Source organism: Podospora pseudocomata (genome assembly GCF_035222375.1).
Source record: "Podospora pseudocomata strain CBS 415.72m chromosome 2 map unlocalized CBS415.72m_2, whole genome shotgun sequence".
NCBI lineage: Eukaryota > Fungi > Ascomycota > Sordariomycetes > Sordariales > Podosporaceae > Podospora > Podospora pseudocomata.
Window position 1 is genome coordinate 1,822,832 of NW_026946365.1, and position 17,541 is coordinate 1,840,372.

General features: G+C 53.6%; 6 protein-coding genes across 6 annotated transcripts; 4 read left to right on the top strand and 2 right to left on the bottom strand.

The window, feature by feature from the left end:
* Nucleotides 1-385: 385 nt before the first annotated feature.
* On the top strand, nucleotides 386-3,358 carry QC762_204120 (uncharacterized protein; the record flags this gene model as incomplete). The annotated part of the gene is made up of 1 exon (XM_062887304.1): nucleotides 386-3,358. One exon carries the CDS (start codon nucleotides 386-388, stop codon nucleotides 3,356-3,358), a length of 2,973 nt encoding a protein of 990 aa, XP_062747109.1.
* Nucleotides 3,359-5,318: 1,960 nt separating this feature from the next.
* QC762_204130 (uncharacterized protein) lies at nucleotides 5,319-6,805 on the top strand. Its single transcript, XM_062887305.1, has 2 exons — nucleotides 5,319-6,155; nucleotides 6,211-6,805. Exons 1-2 carry the CDS (start codon nucleotides 5,936-5,938, stop codon nucleotides 6,549-6,551), a joined length of 561 nt encoding a protein of 186 aa, XP_062747110.1. The 5' UTR covers nucleotides 5,319-5,935; the 3' UTR covers nucleotides 6,552-6,805.
* QC762_204140 (uncharacterized protein) lies at nucleotides 6,670-10,313 on the bottom strand. The gene is made up of 4 exons (XM_062887306.1): nucleotides 9,975-10,313; nucleotides 9,803-9,916; nucleotides 8,802-9,736; nucleotides 6,670-8,746 (listed from the first exon to the last, which is right to left on the bottom strand). The coding sequence occupies exons 1-4, from the start codon at nucleotides 9,981-9,983 to the stop codon at nucleotides 6,922-6,924; spliced, it is 2,883 nt and encodes a 960-aa protein (XP_062747111.1). The 5' UTR covers nucleotides 9,984-10,313; the 3' UTR covers nucleotides 6,670-6,921.
* On the top strand, nucleotides 10,226-13,246 carry QC762_204150 (uncharacterized protein; the record flags this gene model as incomplete). Its single annotated transcript, XM_062887307.1, has 3 exons — nucleotides 10,226-12,110; nucleotides 12,164-12,413; nucleotides 12,467-13,246. The coding sequence occupies exons 1-3, from the start codon at nucleotides 11,317-11,319 to the stop codon at nucleotides 13,244-13,246; spliced, it is 1,824 nt and encodes a 607-aa protein (XP_062747112.1). The 5' UTR covers nucleotides 10,226-11,316.
* A 533-nt stretch (nucleotides 13,247-13,779) lies between these two features.
* On the top strand, nucleotides 13,780-15,482 carry HRT2 (Hairy/enhancer-of-split with YRPW motif protein 2; the record flags this gene model as incomplete). Its single annotated transcript, XM_062887308.1, has 4 exons — nucleotides 13,780-13,801; nucleotides 13,863-13,933; nucleotides 13,990-15,081; nucleotides 15,146-15,482. 4 exons carry the CDS (start codon nucleotides 13,780-13,782, stop codon nucleotides 15,374-15,376), a joined length of 1,416 nt encoding a protein of 471 aa, XP_062747113.1. The 3' UTR covers nucleotides 15,377-15,482.
* Nucleotides 15,435-16,971, bottom strand: QC762_0035270 (uncharacterized protein; the record flags this gene model as incomplete). Its single annotated transcript, XM_062883277.1, has 3 exons — nucleotides 15,435-15,635; nucleotides 15,695-16,445; nucleotides 16,506-16,971. The coding sequence occupies 2 exons, from the start codon at nucleotides 16,969-16,971 to the stop codon at nucleotides 16,144-16,146; spliced, it is 768 nt and encodes a 255-aa protein (XP_062747114.1). The 3' UTR covers nucleotides 15,435-15,635; nucleotides 15,695-16,143.
* Nucleotides 16,972-17,541: the final 570 nt, after the last annotated feature.

Consider the following 17,541-nt stretch of genomic DNA (forward strand, 5'->3'; position numbering starts at 1 on the left):
CGTCCAGCCAACACCCGAACTTCGCAGCAGAGGAAACACTTACAAACGCCTCACCACATGCCACATACCTCACCCCGCCCCGCCCCGCTTCACTAACAACAACACATTCTTGACCACAACCCCCCTCCCGCGTGCGCATGACGACCTGCACCACCCCGAGGACCCTGAAAGAGTGCGGACCGGAACTGGCCGCGACGCTATTCCCGGCCTCTGCCTAGCCTTTGCGACAACCTCCCCTCTCGCGGCCGTGGCGGACGAGTGGAGGACTTGGTTTTGGGGACACTTGGGATTTGAAGGAAACGTTTTGCGGATCCAGCCGCCTCTCAATCGCCTTTCCGCTGCTGGGCATACTGGGCTGGCTCAGAACAAGATTCTGGGTCAGCGGATGCGTATGCCTCGCGCCGCCAATTCAGGAAAGCGACAGCAGGGAGCAAGCAACCAGCGTGATACCAGGCATGAGAATGGCCTGGTAGGTCCGGGGAAGCGTGTGGTCAAGCAGAAGAGCCAGAACCAGCTCGATGGCATCTCCAAGCCAACCGTTGACGCTGCCTCCGTGCCGCCTCTGCCACTGCAAGTCAACAACAACAACACCACCACCACCACCACCGCTGCCCCGCCCCATCCCGACGACATGGCTCCCGAACACCGGACAACCGAGATGCTCCGCAGGGGCTCGCTAGATGCCTACTCTGAATCTTCGTCTGCCGACTCGCTCCCTGCTGCCGTCAGCCTGCCCATCCCCGACGAGGGTCACCGTCAGATCAATGTGAACGATGCCAAGAATACAAACGTCCACCGCGACCCCGGCTTGATGGAGCTCGCCATCACGGTCCTTCGCGCATGCCCTCTTCAGGACACCATTGCTATCCTCATCATTCTCATGCAGGCTTCACCCGCTGTCTTGGCAACCATCTATACTTTGTTTACGCTTCTTACTTTTGTGCCACCCGTAACCACCAGTTCCGGTCTCAGCATCGCCGAGATTTTCGACGGCAGCCAAGGAACGCCTTCTCTGACGACCCTGGTTGGAATGGATGTGGTCATGTTGGGCATCTGGCTCTTCTTATGGGCACCCATGCAGCAGTTCATCTTAGATCTCGCTCAAGTTGTGATCGCCTTGACCTTGGGCGGCGGTGGCACTTCGAGGCAAGGCACCACGAGCAATATTCTCTTTTGCGTGGCCATGGTAGGAATGTCTCAGTGGACACGGCACGCCCGGTGGAGTGGTTTGTCGCGACTGAGCTCGGTGTTGGGTTCCCATCGCTTCCTGATGGCTGATTCAGATTCAAATATGCGTGCATTCGAGAAGAAGGGCCCTGATGGGTGGCTTCGAAATATTTTGGGTATTCACATTCTGACTCAGGGTCTGGTGCGATACATCCGGGAATGGTACCTGCGGAGGGAACGTCGTGATTTGCAGCTCCAGAGCCTAGCAGACCCCGAAGCCGGAAAGTCCGTTTCTTTTACGGCCGAGGGTTCCTCAGATGCTGCCCTCATGGCCGCCGACAGCGATGCTCACCTACAAACCAGCGCAGGAAATATTTCGACCAAGAAACGCAGGAAGCAAAGTGCTCTCGTCCGGATCAGGCAGCCTCTCTGGGCGGCTCTAGCTAGTACCAAGATTGTTATGGTGAAGGAGTATGAGCTTTCCCACGCCGCCTCGGAATCAACCAGTTCGAACGCCACCGATATCCACAACCTGGGCAATGCCCCCTTCAACAAGCAGCCTGAGAAGATCTGGATCTGCTATGTGGGTTGCGACGAGGTCTGCTTCAACACCAGTCATTTCCCTGATCCATTGAGCGAAGACGAAGCATCCGAGGACGAGAGCCATCCAGGCATCGATATGAGTAAACCGTTCTATGTCAGGGTCAACAAAGCTATTTGGCAACCAACCCGAATGATGCCAATCGAAATCGGCGAGGAGGAAAAGCAACAAGGGACGTGCTGGACAGGCGATATCTACGGACTTACGCCGCTCTCCAACTACGAGTGCGAATTCGTCAGCACTCGTACTGGTGAGGTCATTTTCTCAACCAGTGTCAGAACCATTCAGGCCAAGAGCAAGGATCTCGAAGTAGCATCCAAAACTACCAACAATCAACGATCGCATGCCCGCCACGACTCGCCCGCCACGACTCTTAGGGCATCCATTGCTGCAGCTGAAGCGAAACTGGCCGATGAAAAGGCCCGTCTCAAGTCTGTAAAAAAGGACAACAACCGAAAGCTGAATGCCCTGCGAAAAGAGATCGAGAAGCTGTCCTCAGCTGTACAGTCGGCTGGTGGAGATGACGAGAAACTAAGACAGAAGGTGGCGCAAAACAAGGTCCAGGAGAAGCGAGCCGAAGAGTCTATCAATGAGCTTGACGCGGAGCTCAAGGAGTTGGAGGCATTGCCCGAGGAGCTGCTGAATGAGTATCGGGCCAAGCAAAGTGCCTGGACCTCAGAGAAGGCCCAGTTTGACAAGGCCCGCTCCTCCTTCAAGAGCTGGAAGGCGTCCATTGACAAGGAGTTGAAGTTGTTGGAAGAGGAAAGGGCTAGCTTACAGGCCAAGCGCAACAAGATCGCGACACGTATCGCCAAGGTCGATGATGAACATGCTCGCATCACGGATGCCAATGCTCGGGGGTTGAACGAGGCAGAGCGTCGCCGGCAGGAGCGCGCTGCCCTCGAGGCTGATATGGCCCGCACGGAGCAGCATCTCAGGGATCGCATCCAGACGCTTCGTGCTGGTAATATCACCAAGCAGGCGCAAATCCACGACCTGAACACCCAATTGGAAGTTTACATGGCAAGCTTTCAAGACGACCTGGCTTACGACACAGGAGCGGTGCCGGGTCATTTCCAACCCTCTGCACAGTGGGGTCCGCCGCCAGCTCCTGTTCCCTACAACGCTCATGCCCATGCGCATGCTCAACCTCAGCCTATGTGGCCGCCGACCTCCATGGCCGGCCCTGCTCCTTCTCTTCTTCCGCCTCCGCACCTGTCTGCGTATCCCAATCCGATCGGACCGGTAGCCAATCCACCTCACGCCAAGACCAGAGGTCGCTCGTCGTCCATGTTGAGCGATGTTTCAGGCTTCACTCAGTCGACGGAGGAGCTTGACCGTGAGTTCAACAGCAATGTAGGAGTTATCGGGCACCCCCACGTCCACGCCAACCATCATTCCTACGGGACATCAGGATCAACGAGCTTGCGAGGCCCACCTGGCTTCCACATTTCGCGGCAGCGAAGTGACGGCCCCGGCGTTGGATCAGGCTCGGGGTCTGGGTCTGGATCCGGCTTCGGCTCCGGCAGCAGTAGCGTGCGGTCGGGGATGAGTGGTGGAAGCGTCAAGGAAGCCCCCAGCCCTGCGTAACTGCCGGGTTGTGTCGAAGATGAAAGTGGATGTCAGGCCTTTTTTCACTGATGTCCGTCTTTGTTGACTCGGTTGGCTTTCTTTGGATATGCGCGTTTCTTCACAACTGTACTCGGCATTGCTCCTGCGTTGGTTGGACACTTCATGGCTGAATATCTGGCGGTTGTGTGTGTGCTTGGCCTGGCTTCTCTTTTTGTGGGGTGGGCACGTATTCTCATCAGCGAAACATAGCGGTTGTGTATGTGCCTACCTTTGGGGCTCTTGCTTGGCTACCTCCGTAGATAGATTGGATGTTTTCAGCGTTGGATCAAATGCGAAAAAGTTTGGCTTTGATACCTGTGTGTGTGTGTGTGTTTTGTCTGATATTTTCCTCGTCCCAAATTTGAGAGCAGGCGGTGTCATGTTAGAAAGTTTGGACCAAGTCCGTTAGGGTTACGCCAGTGAAGTGGCTCGTGGAACATGCGGTTTGGCAACCGGTGGCTTTTGTCATCTCAAGGTTTTACGAAACGCTTTCGCTTGTGTCATGAGGCTTTACTGTACACAGCTGGTACCTACTGGGACGGCGGAATTGACCTTGGGCGATGCACTGTCTAAGTGATGTCTTGGGGCTGGCCAACTGTGGATAGGTATTGATGCCATATCGATAATGCTTGTCCATAGACTCCATACTGCCGTGATCTCTCGCCGACGTTGGCTTCAGTCCGCCCCCCCCCGGAAAACCATCAAATTACCCAAAGGCTTCCAGACTCATGGAAGTTGGATCAGGCTTGTGGTTGGTGCAGTGTATGTAGATCGATCATATGCATCTTGGCACACCCAGCCATCCTCGGCATTCCTTCCACAAATGCGGGAAGAAAGCGTATCGTATCCGTACCTGCTGTTCCAAACTCCTGCTAATCTGTCAAGTTGCGTCAATATATGCAAGATGACACCGAATTGGGTTGGGTATGTGTACACTAGTTTGTTGACTGCTGGTGTTGGGTGATTGGTTTGTGGTACGTTGTGCCATATCCGTAGCTTCCGTCAAAGTGGGCAAGGGGGCTGGATGGCTAGGCTGTCAGGGGTTTTTGTTATTTTACCCCGCAAAATAATGCTGGAGGATTCTGCGGGGAAGAAGACGGGACAAAGAAGTCTTTGGAGGAGACAAAAAGGGCGCTAGGCTTGGAACAGGGGTGTGCCCGAGAAGTTGATCGTGATGGTTGCTTGCTGGCTGCAGGAACGGGTGGTTGAAGATGCAGGTTTTTTTGGGGAGGGAGATGGGGATGAATGACATGTGGTATATGGGAGTGAAGATTAAGATGGTACTTGATTTGGTGTAAGAAGAACAGAGATGTTACGGGGAACAAATGTTGACAGCAGAACTTGACAGCTTCGGTGTGAGGGTGAGTCGAGTCTCTTGGCATCGTTGCTCGGTTCCAGTCTTGTACATACAAATCGGTCCATCTACATGACCTTCTTGTTGGCTCTGCCCAGCTGATCAGAGAGTATTTCCTACACTACGTACTGTCGTGTCGGGACATATCAACCACCAATGAAGGTCACCGTTCAACTGCCCATGTTCTTTCACCTGGGTGTGGGGCGTTTAACTTTCTGAGGTCCCATGTAACGGCGTGAACGACCACATCCAATGACACTTCCAGGTTTTCCTTCCTGAATATCAACCGCCCCCGAGATCTCATCTCTTACACCTGACCTGCGCAAGCGTCTTATTTGGCAGGCTCAAGTTATAGCGAGATCCATGCGGTTCTCAAAGAAAACAATCTAGATGGCATGATAGGAAATGAAGATTGGCGATGTTAAACCCCAAATCGAGAAGCTATCTCTTAGCCGTGGACTCCTGCATGCTGCTTTGATTCCTAGTGCCTCTTCTCTCTGTCAACGAAAGGTGTGTGCAACAAGACCAGGTGGGGGTGTATGCCGAGGCTCTTGTTCCCCCTCAATCATATGCAACGACGTTCCACTTTCCCCGGATTTTTTTCCAACACAACGTGAACACAGACTTCCTTTCCCCGGATGGCGGGTTCCATTCCGTGGCGACATGCTCTCCCGCCGTGGAAATTCACGACGTCGGTCAAGACCTTAAGCCCGGTTTCTCATGCCTTGGCCTGCCGAAAGAGGTGTTGATGGAAGACTGGCCCACCATCTTCTTCCCATTGATTGAGGGAGAAGGATGGATGTGTGTGTGAATACGAACCAATGGGGGGGTATACCCAAGACTTCTTGACCCCAAAAGCTGGCGGCTGGATCTGCCATTGTTGAGAGCGAGCATGAAAGTGGATGGTGCCTGGTGTAGTGTGCGGGTGAAGGGACCCTGTCAAGCTGGGAGAACCAAGAGGCAAGACCGCCTCCCGTCTCCAAATCACCCTCCCTCAAGCCAGAGTGAGTGGTATAAATCCAGACTCTTCCTCCGCCTATCACTTTACCTTAGCCTCTCCCACCTTCTTCACCGACCATCGTGTTCCACTGTACTTCACTCGCTCTCAAGTACATACAACAAACACCGTCGACACTCGTTCGTCAAGAAACTACCAAACCCAACACCAACTAATACTTAATATCCATCCCCCAACCTTCAAAATGAAGTACACCGCTGCCCTCCTCGCCCTCGCGGCCGCCGTTTCCGCCCAGGACATCTCCATCTTCCCCGAGTGCTCACTCGACTGCATCATCAGCGGCATCGGCTCCGGCACCTCCTGCGAGCTGACCGACTTCGCCTGCGTCTGCGAGAACACCCAGTCCCTCATCACCTCGGCCACCCCTTGCGTTCTCGAAGCCTGCGGTGCCGATGTTGCTCTCAGTACGCCCCCTTCCCCTATTCCCATCCCTCCCCCCTTACTAACCTTCTCTCCCAGACGAGGTCCTCCCCGCAGTCGACGAGTTCTGCGCTGGCGTTGGCGGTGGCGACGATGACGCCCCCGCCGAGGACGACGAGCCCAGCGTCACTGCCACCCCCGCCCCTGAGCCCACCGACGCTCCCGCCGAGGATGATGACGACGAGGACGACGAGGACGTCGAGCCAACCCCTACCGGCTCCTTCGTTTCCAACATCACCCCTGCCCCCACCAGCAACACCACCATCCCCCCTCCCGTTGAGGAGACCACCACCCCTCCTCCCGTCACTGCTGGCGCCGCCGCTGTTGGATATATTGGCTCTTTGGGCATGCTCGCTCTCGGTGCCATTGCTGCTCTCTAAATGAGGTTTCTCATAACCTGGAGTGGTTAGCGACCGTACAAGCAGGGGGGGGATACAAAATGTACCAATACCATCTTGTCTCGAGAGAGAAAGGCTGTACATATCCAGTTGGCTAGATAATGAAGTACAATGGAACATGCAACCGCAGTACATTACCACCTGAGGGTGAAAGAAGTATATATGCCTCATCTCTCTACATAAACGACTAGAAAACTAAAGATGATCAAAAACCGCCAAGCAATAAAAAGTTACTAGTGATATAAACGGGCCTTGTGATAAAATAGACGCCATACAAATGCAATTCATCCCCCGACTGACTGTTGTTGCCCCATGCTGTGCCTACTCACCTCAAACATATATACCCCTTCCTTCAAGTATACCTCACCTCATCAAACAACCCAGCCCTCACCTGCACCACGCTCGCCATCTCAAACAAAAAGCTCTGCAGCAGCACCACATTCGTCAGCACATGTGATACCGACACCGTCTTCTCCTCCACGACGGTCCCCGCATCCGTCTCCCCGTCCTCAGACGGTGCCAACAATGCATCCTCCCCGCCTCCTTCACCTTCACCTTCAGCGTCATCAGATGCATCCTCCCCGCCCTCCGCAGAGTCGGCCGAGACAGTAGCTGGTTTCCTATCATAGCTCAATGTAATTGGATCCACTGGCGGCTTGACCTCCGGGATTCCAATCCTCCTCGCCAAGATACTCTGATCAATCGCCTGGAAAGCCTTGGCTTGCGAGTTGAGGATATCGCCCCGGTTATCCCACGATATAGGCGCTGGGGCACTTGCTACGCTGGTGGGCGAGAAGGACCGGTTGGGGATAGGTGTCCGGAGAAGCGTGGCATCGTTCATCGGTACAACCCGTTCTGAAGCCACCCGTCTGGTCTCCTTCCTGCCACGGGGACTGCCCGAGCGACTGGGTGTACCGAGCTCAGACAATATGCGCTGGGCAAACACCTCGAGGCCAGAAGGTCGCTCCCTAGATGGGTTGCGAGCCTCGTCAAACATGCCCTTTTCAATGGACGGTGTGCCCGCGACTGTCGGTGCTTGGGAAGACGGGGTTCTAGCCCGGGACGGGGTAGGAATAGGAGGAGCGTGATCAGCAATCTGGAAAGCCTCTCGGCGTTGCTGAAGCAGGTCATCAAATCGTGGAACTTGCTCCCGGTATGCCTCAACCTGGTCGCAAAGAAGCTGGAGAACCTTGAGCAAGCGGGGAAGGCTTGACTGGTTCCACTTGGGACGCCGCCGGCACTCCTTCAGCTGCTGCATTTGGACGTATTCGGCGTATTCCTGGGACTCGGGATCCAGGGACGGGTCAGGAAGAGGCAGCTCCTCGTCTTCCTCGTCATCCTCGTCGAAATGGTAGCTTTGTGGGCTTCTCAAGAACCACCCTTCTAGATGCATGTAGCCGCACACAGCAAGGTCGATAACGGCTTCCGTCAGGCATAGGTTGGTTTCTACCGGGTTGGTGAAAAACGTTTCCAGCCGGTCAAGCATTATGTTTAGTAGAGGGTCTTCTGGGCGAAGGGTATGTGATCGGACGCTCCGAGGTGCACTGGGAAGACTGTCTGGCACGGCGGGTAATTGGTGGTTATTTGTTGAAGTCTTGGGCGTGATCAACGGCGTTGAGCAGGGGTGGTTTTCTACACGTCCCAATGTGTCCCTGAGTAGGTTCTCGTAGAGCTCGTTAAAAATGTCATCGCCGCCAATGGTACCAGCCAATGCCATCAGATAGTCAATTTCTTGCGCCTGGGCTCCGGCTGTTCGGTGGTGAGACTCATCGAGCACACCTTCTGTGTCGAGGAGTGTGGTGACTGCGTATCGGTGATGTCTCTTAAGAATCGTCGATACAAGTTGGAGAGTCACATGAACAGTTTGATGATTCTGAGAACGGAGACAGGCGCGTATAAGGTCAACAAGGTTGAAGAGCAAGGGGTCAGCTGCCTCCTCGCTTTTGGAGGCCATCATGGTAGCCAGGTCCAGTGATTTCCGTTTCCGAGCAGCGCTGACAATGTCGCCAGAATCAGCAGGTGCGGGCGATACAACGTCGGGTAAAGCAAGAAGGTAATGAAGAATGAGGTTGATCATGTCGGGATGATCAACAGATTCCAAAATGCGGCGAAGATAAGTCAAGACGGCCACCGACGAGCCACCGTCCACATCGGAAGACTCAAGCAGCGAAGGGTATCTGCGATATATCAGCAAAGTTCATACGATTGACCATTGGGCTGAAGAGAACTTACAAAAGTTGCTGCAGAAAGATGACTTGGAAGTGCTCCAACAAGGTCGATTTGACTTCGACAGACTTACAATGATTCAGAACATCCTGCCAGAAGAGCAGATGGGAGAGAAATGTGTCCACATGAGATAAAAACTCGGGTGAGCAGGAGCTCACAATCTCGTAGTTTGATTTCGGATGTTCGTAGTCAGATAATGCAAGACAAGGGGGCACTTCGTTGCTTGGGTGGTCGATCACGAGCTTGCGGCTCAGTTGACTATACAGAGCGCCCAATCCCGTGGCCATGAGCGTTGACAAATCGCTCTCGACAATCCACTGTTCGAGCAGAACCGAGCTTGATGCCGCTTCGATGATATAAAGCAGACCGGTCCTGGCAAAGTCACCCACCTTGCCCTCATGATGGATGTAGTCCATCAACAGATAAAAGAGGGGGAAGTCCTGTTTTTGGGTCTTCCCCGTGAACTTATCATGGTCGTCAACATGTTTGGCATCATGTGGACCGTGGTGGTGGGACTTGAACCAGGCGGGCAGTATCTCGGGATTCAGACGGATCTTAGTCGTGATGTTGAAAGCCAGTTCAACGATACGGGCCTCAATCTCGGCACTGAGGCGTATGCTGTTTGCGCCAGTTATGCGCACCAGCAGGTTCGTCAAGCTGCCGGAGAAGTTGTCGTTCTCCACAAAGGCTTCCTCCTCGCTTTCGATCAGCGTCGCGAAGAAGAGCACTGCCTCCTTGATGATCCATTCGTTGTAGGAGCTGGTGGCGATTTTGGCCACCGGGATATAAACTTGCTTTGCAGCAGCAAAGGAAATACATGGATGTGGGAGGGGACGTCTGGACTCGTCACTGAGGAGACTTGTCAATTCTTGGAGTCTGATCTCGATTTGTTCGGCGGCTTCATCATCGTGGGCGAGGTTGGAGGAGTGACGCCATGTGTGCTAATTATAGGACATGATCAGAAACGATGCCCCGATCTATTCATAGCAGACCTTGGGGAGTCTCACCAATAGCTGACTGTATTCCTTCTCGAAACGGTGTAGGCGACGGGCAGGATCCTTTGCGAAGTCCTTCCGGGAGCTTGCCGACGACAGCGGCGTGTGTGCTAGGAGGCGCGACCACTGTAGATGGGGAGTTAGGGCGAGACCTGGTTCCGGTCCTGGGGCGGTCACGGCTTACAAAATCCATGGTCTGTTTGGCTGCATCTCGAGCACAACTCGAAGCAGCGCAGACGGCGTTATCTCGTTGAACGACTGATGTCCAGTTGCATGAAGAGGTGCTGTTCCAGATGTCTTGTCGCGAAATTGATTAGATTAGCCGTTTGGCCTCGCCTGACGTCCACCGGCCGGCAGCTGCAGCGCTGAGTGAGCACGGACGGCTTTTTCAGGGGTGCCATGCCCTGCGTGCCCGCCTGCAGCCCAGCCTATAATTACAATGCCAAGCATATCGAGATATCCACCAGTTCTCACAATCACAAGCATCACTTTTAGTTTTTGCGCTTCACCGTCTTTCGTCCCGTCGGTGTAGTTCATCGTGACTCACCTCGAAAGACCCCCGCGATGGAAGCTTGTGTTTGAAGTTAGGGTCTAGCCGCTTCAACCGCTTCAGGTACCGGTGCCTCTACCTATCAAGACTCCCCACGTTGTTGCTCCCCTTGCTGGGCAGGGTCCAACCCTTTTGCAGCTCTCAACTCCAACGAAAAATTCACCGTTGCAACTGACGCAGCAGACAGAATTGCCGAATGGCATCATGTTCTTGCTGCAGGGCTTGCTAGATAGCAGCATTGAAGCCTGATGCGCTGTTGGGTACTGCGACAACTGGCCTTGAAGATGGATCTATACTATCCCAGTGCGGGGAAGCACAAGTCGAGGCTGGTCTCTCTAGCAACCTCACTGCGGCCGAGTCGGCGACAGTTCGCGGGATCGTGGGTCGGATGATGGTCTTCTGCGGCCGCTATTCGCGGCGACCTGCAGAGAGACCTTGCACATGCAATATCCAGACCGTTTCTCGCTGCATTGGATTTCACCCCACAAATCGAACACCCTTCATGACTCCCACACATTCGACCACGGCGGCTATCAGCAAATCACCGACCCCTCATAGAGGACCTTTGCCCTTTTTTTGTGTGGTTAGACACCAGTGGGACACCTCGGGGTAGGGTTCTGGTTTGGCAGACCCGTCATAGATCATCATGATTGGAGGCTGAGCAGTTACACGGCAAGCGAATAGGAGAACACCACCAACCTCTTGACCGGGATATGGCAAGGCACTCCCGCTGCTGTCACTCGGTACCTTTGTTCGCCTCGAGTTAAGCCCGTGACTATCATCTACCGAGACCTGCTCCCAAGGCCCACCGAGTGCCTGGGGCCGGATTTCGGTTTTCCTTCTTAAGCTGGGCCAAGTCGGCCTGTGGCAAGTATTTTTTATTTTTGCTCCTTTTGGTCTTTGCATTGCGTCAAACTTCAACCTATACTGTATCACACATCTCACCCCTCGTCTCTCATGGGACCTTATCGTCACCATGGGCTTCTTTACGCGCTCCAAGAAAGCGAAGAAGGACACCCCAAAGCCCCCATCTAAACATCAGTCCAGTCGAGCCTCTGGTCAACGCCAATTACCTCCCCCTCCTCCATCAGCAACACCGGCCTCACCACACTTGCAACATGGCCGGCCATACCTTCCATCATCTCCTCAATTCCAGCCCGCTGGCTTGCTCCCTCCACCTTCTGGCTGGGAACCTTATCAGCTACCATACCCATCCCCTCCCATCATTGTGAATCAACATCACTATTATCTTGGTCCGCCACCGCCATTACCACCTCGCGACGACCATTCATCCCGATCTCAACCAAGTGGTAGTAATCACAAGCTCAACCTCGACTCGGCTGTCGATTTGGCAAAGAACCTCTGCCAAGAGGCTGGGATCACCAAGATGTTTGACAGTGCTCTTTCACAATCTCCATTATCTAGCTACGGGGCCGAGCTGGTTGACCAGAGCAATGCCCTCTTGAACCAAGTTTCCAACCAGTTCAATGATGTCTTGACCATGATTGATCGAGACCATTACTCGAGCCACGAAAAGGAGATTCTCGCTTGGCAGCCACAGCAACCACCTCAGTCGCAGGAGCTTGTACGGGTTTCAGACTCCTCGCTGAGCGAGAAGAGCATGCACAAACCAACCAAAAGAAGTCACAAAAGGGATCACCCCAAGGGACAGACAACAGCGGCAGCAACAGTTGTCTCGGGAAGCATTTTCTCCAAGGTGGAACTGTATGCGAACTCGAGGCTGCCTATGAACCTGCAGCCTCTCAAGTTGTATGTCTCCTTTTTCGCTTTGGCCGTCAGATCCGCTATTAACATCACCGCAGATACATTCCCACCTACCCCTTACTATGCTTGGCAGCACAGTACTCTGAACGTGTCTACGACAAGCCTGAGGGCGCCGAGAGCGATGCCCACGTCGATGCGGATTGGCGAGCTGGTACAAAAGCCATGGTCATCAAGTCAATGCCGATGGATTACATGAACACAATTGTCTTTTCCATTCGTGGTACGGCAACGTTTATGGATTGGACGGTCAATCTTAAGACCGATCCAGCGTCTCCATCTGGCTTTTTGGTATGCATCTGACTCGTCCTCTTGAGCAGTCTCGTAATTCTAACCTTTATCAGGATGACCCTCACAACCTTTGCCACTCCGGCTTCCTTTCGGTCGCTCGCAAGATGGTGATTCCTGTCGCCCGCCGCCTCCGGCAGCTGCTTGAGGAGGACCCAAACCGTGCTTCTTACTCGCTCTTGATCACGGGTCACAGCGCAGGAGGAGCTGTCGCTTCCCTCCTCTACATGCACATGTTGTCCACTTCCAAGGCTGCAGAGAGTGAGTTGAACATCGTCGCCGGGTTCTTCAAGCGCATTCACTGCATCACCTTTGGGACACCGCCGATCAGCCTTCGACCGCTTACCAAGCCCGAGGACTACGAGCGTCGCCCTCAGCTCAGAAAGAGCTTGTTTCTCAGCTTTGTCAACGAAGGTGACCCGGTGGCGAGAGCAGACACGGCCTATGTCAAGAGTTTATTGGAGCTTTTCGTTGCCCCTGCGCCGCCTGCCATCATCAGCTCTCGAGATGCTGCGAATAAGAAGGTCCGCACGAAAGAGAAGGCTCCCAGCAAGAGCTCGAAATCCTCTTCTGGTCCGATCTGGAAGGTGCCGCCCAACAGACTGAGCAGTGCCGGCCGAATTGTGGTATTGAGGTCCGGGGATCCAAAAGCCAGGTCAAAGGGAAAGAAAAAGACGGTAGAGGAGCGTCTGAACGAGGGTGTGGTTGCTCAAATCACGTCTGATGAGCAACTACGGGGTGTAATCTGGGGTGATCCTGTCGCTCACGTCATGAGACTGTATGCTGGCAGGATCGAGACGCTTGCTGTCGGTGCTGTCACCGGGCGAGGATACTGATGATGAAAATATTCTGGATGGAGTTTTGGATTTGATTTCTCTGGGGATGATACCAAGGACGGGCGTTTCCATTGGCTTTTTATTGCACGAGACATGAGACATGACAAGTACATACCAGAAAAAGGCACAAAACATCCCGATAACAGTTTGGGAAATGCTACGAGTATCTTTTTGTACCACAGACATCACTACACACTACTTGAAATATATCCCATACCATGTTACAACGTATTCTCGCTGTCACACACTCTGTACAATGATGATCAGGGATATGTATGCCAACAATAAACCCGAGCCTTTGACAGTCATTGTGTGGGGGTGGGGCGGCACCGATGACGGCGCCGAGCGATGCGTGGCCCGATATGGAAACTCCGATAAAGAATTTCTACCCCGCCGAGCCCCACCGTTAACACCGGCTCCGAGCCTCCGTTAGACTGGAATCATTTTATTTGTTGCCCGTAGAGGTACTCGCGATCTGGAGGAGAATCATCAAGGAAGGAGTAACGACAGCCCTCATCTTATAGACAGTCAAGATGGATCTAGACCCAAAGATTCGTATGTTGATGCCAAATGGTTTCCTCAAACGACAACCCCCAAAGCTCATCACAGGTTACAGCGCAATACTCAACCGGCGACCCCAACTCCTTTGGTTGGCAAACCGGAAGAAGAAGATGGCCCATCATCATCGTCAGTAACCACCCCCTTTCTCTCCCAAAATATCCCCTCTGACTCCTCCCCGCCAGACCCAAGCCATAGACGACGCCTACCGCGCAGTAGCCCACTGCCCCGACCCCGAAAAGCAAACCGAAGGTAAGCGCATCGTCGAAGCGCTCACCAAACTTAAATACGAAGTCCAGCACGACCGCGCCCTCACCCCCCTCCCCGACGATGGCTATCCCGATATAACTACCTACAACGCCGAGCTCAAACAGCTCAACTCCCCAACCTGGCTGAAATCCCCCTGGCTCTACACCGAATGCTACCTCTTCCGGCGCATTGCCACCTCCTTCGCCCTGTCCAGCCACTGGAAAAACTACGATGTATTCGCCCGCCAAAAAACCTCCACCTTCCGCTCCTCCCGACCCGCCGTCCTCGAGCTCGCCGCCAGATACAAGGACTTGATGTCCCAGCTCCAAAACCACCCCGACCAGCCCCGCGAGGCGCAGGAGTTGCTCTTCGCCGAAATGGCCGAGATCTGCCTCTGGGGCAACGCCACTGACCTATCTCTGCTCACGTCCCTCACGTACGAAGACATCCAAGCCCTCCAAGGGAGCGAAGCCCGCAAGAAGGCAGAGGCCAACATCCTGGTCAACGACCTTCCGTCTTGCTTCACCCATCTTCTCGAAGCGAAACAATCCGGCAAAAAAGAACGTCGGGTCGACATCGTCCTCGACAATGCTGGCTTTGAGCTGTTTGTTGATCTCGTCTTGGCTGGGTACCTCCTCTCTGCTGGATTGGCCACACATGTCGTCTTACATCCAAAGTCAATCCCCTGGTTTGTCTCCGATGTTTTGCCGTCCGACTTTGCTGCTTTGTTGAACGCGCTGGCGGCGCCGAGGTGGTTTTACGAGACGCCCTCTGGGGAGGAGGAGCTACAGGGGAAGACGCCAGAGAAGTTATCTGACAAGGAGGTGGAGGAGTTGGGGTTCTTGTTCCAGGAGTGGAGCAGGTTCCATGCTGAGGGGCAGTTGGTCTTGAGGCCAAACAGAGTGTGGACCGGACCGGGTAGCTTCTGGAGACTGCCCAAGGAGGCGCCAGAGTTGGTGGAGGACTTGAAGGGGAGCGAGGTGGTGATTTTTAAGGGGGATTTGAACTACAGGAAGCTGGTTGGAGATGTGAGTTTCTCTTTATGTTTACTGTTTTCTTCTTTTGCGACCGATGCTAACAGAGACTGTGTAGGCTGCCTGGGATCCTACTACCCCTTTCACAGAAGCCATCGGTCCTCTTGGTCCTGGCTCTGGGCTCAACATCCTCGCTCTGAGAACGTGCAAGGCCGATGTCGTTGTTGGTCTTCCTCCCGGAAAAGACGAGGAGCTCAAGGCGCTCGAGGATGGCGGTGGTGACTCTGGAGCGCGCAAGTGGGCTTGGAACGGAAAGTGGGCTGTTGTCTCCTTCTCCAAGGGGTCATGAGCGGAGGATTTGTCACGGATCTGTCTGTTGATACAGGAAGCAAGGCACCGGTAGCATACTAGAAAGTCAATTTTTGGCAATAGATGAACTAGCTGGTTAACCAAATCGGTGTCCATACTGCGCTATGTATTTGGGGTGGGTGGTATGCTAATTAAGTAGCCGCTATACTTGACAATTTTATAGTATTCAGACGCTGGGACTGGAGCAACAATAATGATGTCGGTTCATGCCCGTCGGTGTTCCGTCCAATCATGCTGTGCTACCGACTCATGTTAGCGGCGGTGACACCCGACTACACTCGTTCCCAGCAACTCTTACCTAGTTCTTCCGTCCAAATTGTGTTTTCCCTGAATAACCCGACATATTTGCAAATGCAACCTGGCGCTGATGCTGATGGGTACCATATCCGCACTTCCCAATGTTACCAGAACTTTTTAGCAGCAAAAGAAAAAAAATAAACAAATGCCCCATGTAACCCCGTTCATATTAGTGTTCTCGTGATGGAAGGAGTCCGTACCCAAGCTCCGCACCGGGCCTCTATCCCGTTTCCAGTTGGTCTTCGACTGTACGTGACTTCGGAGACTTGGCCCTACTCGATGCTCCTGTCTGCTTCTCGCCCTCCTTGTCAACGGCATCGTCCTCTTGTTCCTCCTAAGAGTCAAACTCCATCTCGGGTCGGAAACTGTCGCCTGAGAGTCCACATATGTTTTCTCTTCTGGCTCCGATTCCATGTCTGCATCCTCTCTGGTTCGTACCCCACAAGGCTTCTACCGTTGATGCCCCTCTGCGCCCTGATGACGCTGGCCCGGAGCTCGGCATCTGTCGTTTCCTCTGGTTGTTTGTGTAGCCTCGGCGTCAACGTCCATCTCGTCCTCGCTGGAGCTGCCGTCTTTGTCCTCCCAACCGTCCTCGCTGTCATACAAGTCCAGATCAAACTCAGTGTCGGTCACTGAATCCTCAGGGTACTCCTCCGGCAGAGTCTGGCTCGAACCGACATCAATGTCTTTAAGCCCCTCGCCAGAGCCATTCTGCCTCCAACACCCAGCCCCTTGATCATAAACCGGAATTGCTACCTATTTGTTAGCCTCTCCCATCGTTCAGCAAACACCCCCACCCAAGTCAAACTTACTCCGCCCAAACCAAGTACACTTCGAACAAGGCAGATGCGCACAAGTCCTCCAATACATTGACACCGACCTTCTACTGCCCCTCTTTTCTTCCTTGCCCCTTTCCTCCGTCCCCCTCGGACCCAAACTCGGACCTAAACTCGCACCCCTCCTCCTAACTGACTCAAACCTCTGCCTCAGCACAACCTGCCTACAAAAAGTATCCCAATTCGGGCCCTTCTTACAAGAACAACACTTCCAGTACCTCCCCAACCTCTCATAATCCCTACATTCCTCCTTCGGACACTTCCAATCCACATTCTGTATCTTCCCGCGTTTCTTGTACACCTTTCCCCCCTCCTTTGACTTGCGGCAGAATTTGCCCAGAGGTTTTTTGGTGGTCAGGTCGCGGGGGGCGAGAGGACAGAAAACTTTCAGCTTTCCGTGGTGGCCGCATTTTTTGTGGCGGTAGTAGACTTTGTGGCACATCTTGGGGGATTTCTGGGCGGATACCTAGGCTCCGTGAGGTGTGGGAGAGTATTTGCATCTGTTGTTATGATTGTGTCGGTGTGGGGGTGGTCGTGAAAAAGCCGTTCTTCGTGGGGGGTTTGGAAGGGTTGGCAGATGGGAAAAAGAAGAAAAATGTGTTTGAATAAAGAACGAGGGAAGATAAGACACTGTCTTTGGCTTGTGTATCCTGCTTAGAAGAAACTGGGTAAGATTGCTGCTTCGGCCCAAGACAAAAATAGCACTGTATATGTTGAAATATCTGCTATTCTTGGTGCAAGAGAAGATAGAGATACCTTTGAGAAATGTGATTGCAAAGAAGAAATTGAGTTCGCAGTTGGAAAGACAATCTCTGCTTTGGCACACAAGTGAAACCCAATTCATTGCAGGAACCATCCTTCTGCTGCCCCAACAATGAGGGAAAGAGCGGCCCCGGATGAGGCACCCAGTATCCACCCTCATGGGCGCTAGGGAACGAAAAGTCGGAGTTGTCCCACGCCATTTCCATTCTACTATGGGGTGAATGGATGTTTGGGTCATTGACGCCATGGT

What these genes read in the sequence shown, in the direction of transcription:
- QC762_204130 (XM_062887305.1), top strand. Translation starts at nt 5,936, where the DNA reads ATGAAGTACACCGCTGCCCTCCTCGCCCTCGCGGCCGCCGTTTCCGCC. An exon ending in CGGTGCCGATGTTGCTCTCA is followed by an intron (nt 6,156 to 6,210) that starts GTACGCCCCCTT and finishes CTTCTCTCCCAG; the next exon opens with ACGAGGTCCTCCCCGCAGTC.
- QC762_204140 (XM_062887306.1), bottom strand. An exon ending in AGGAATACAGTCAGCTATTG is followed by an intron (nt 9,737 to 9,802) that starts GTGAGACTCCCC and finishes TCCTATAATTAG; the next exon opens with CACACATGGCGTCACTCCTC. An exon ending in ATCTTTCTGCAGCAACTTTT is followed by an intron (nt 8,747 to 8,801) that starts GTAAGTTCTCTT and finishes GATATATCGCAG; the next exon opens with ATACCCTTCGCTGCTTGAGT.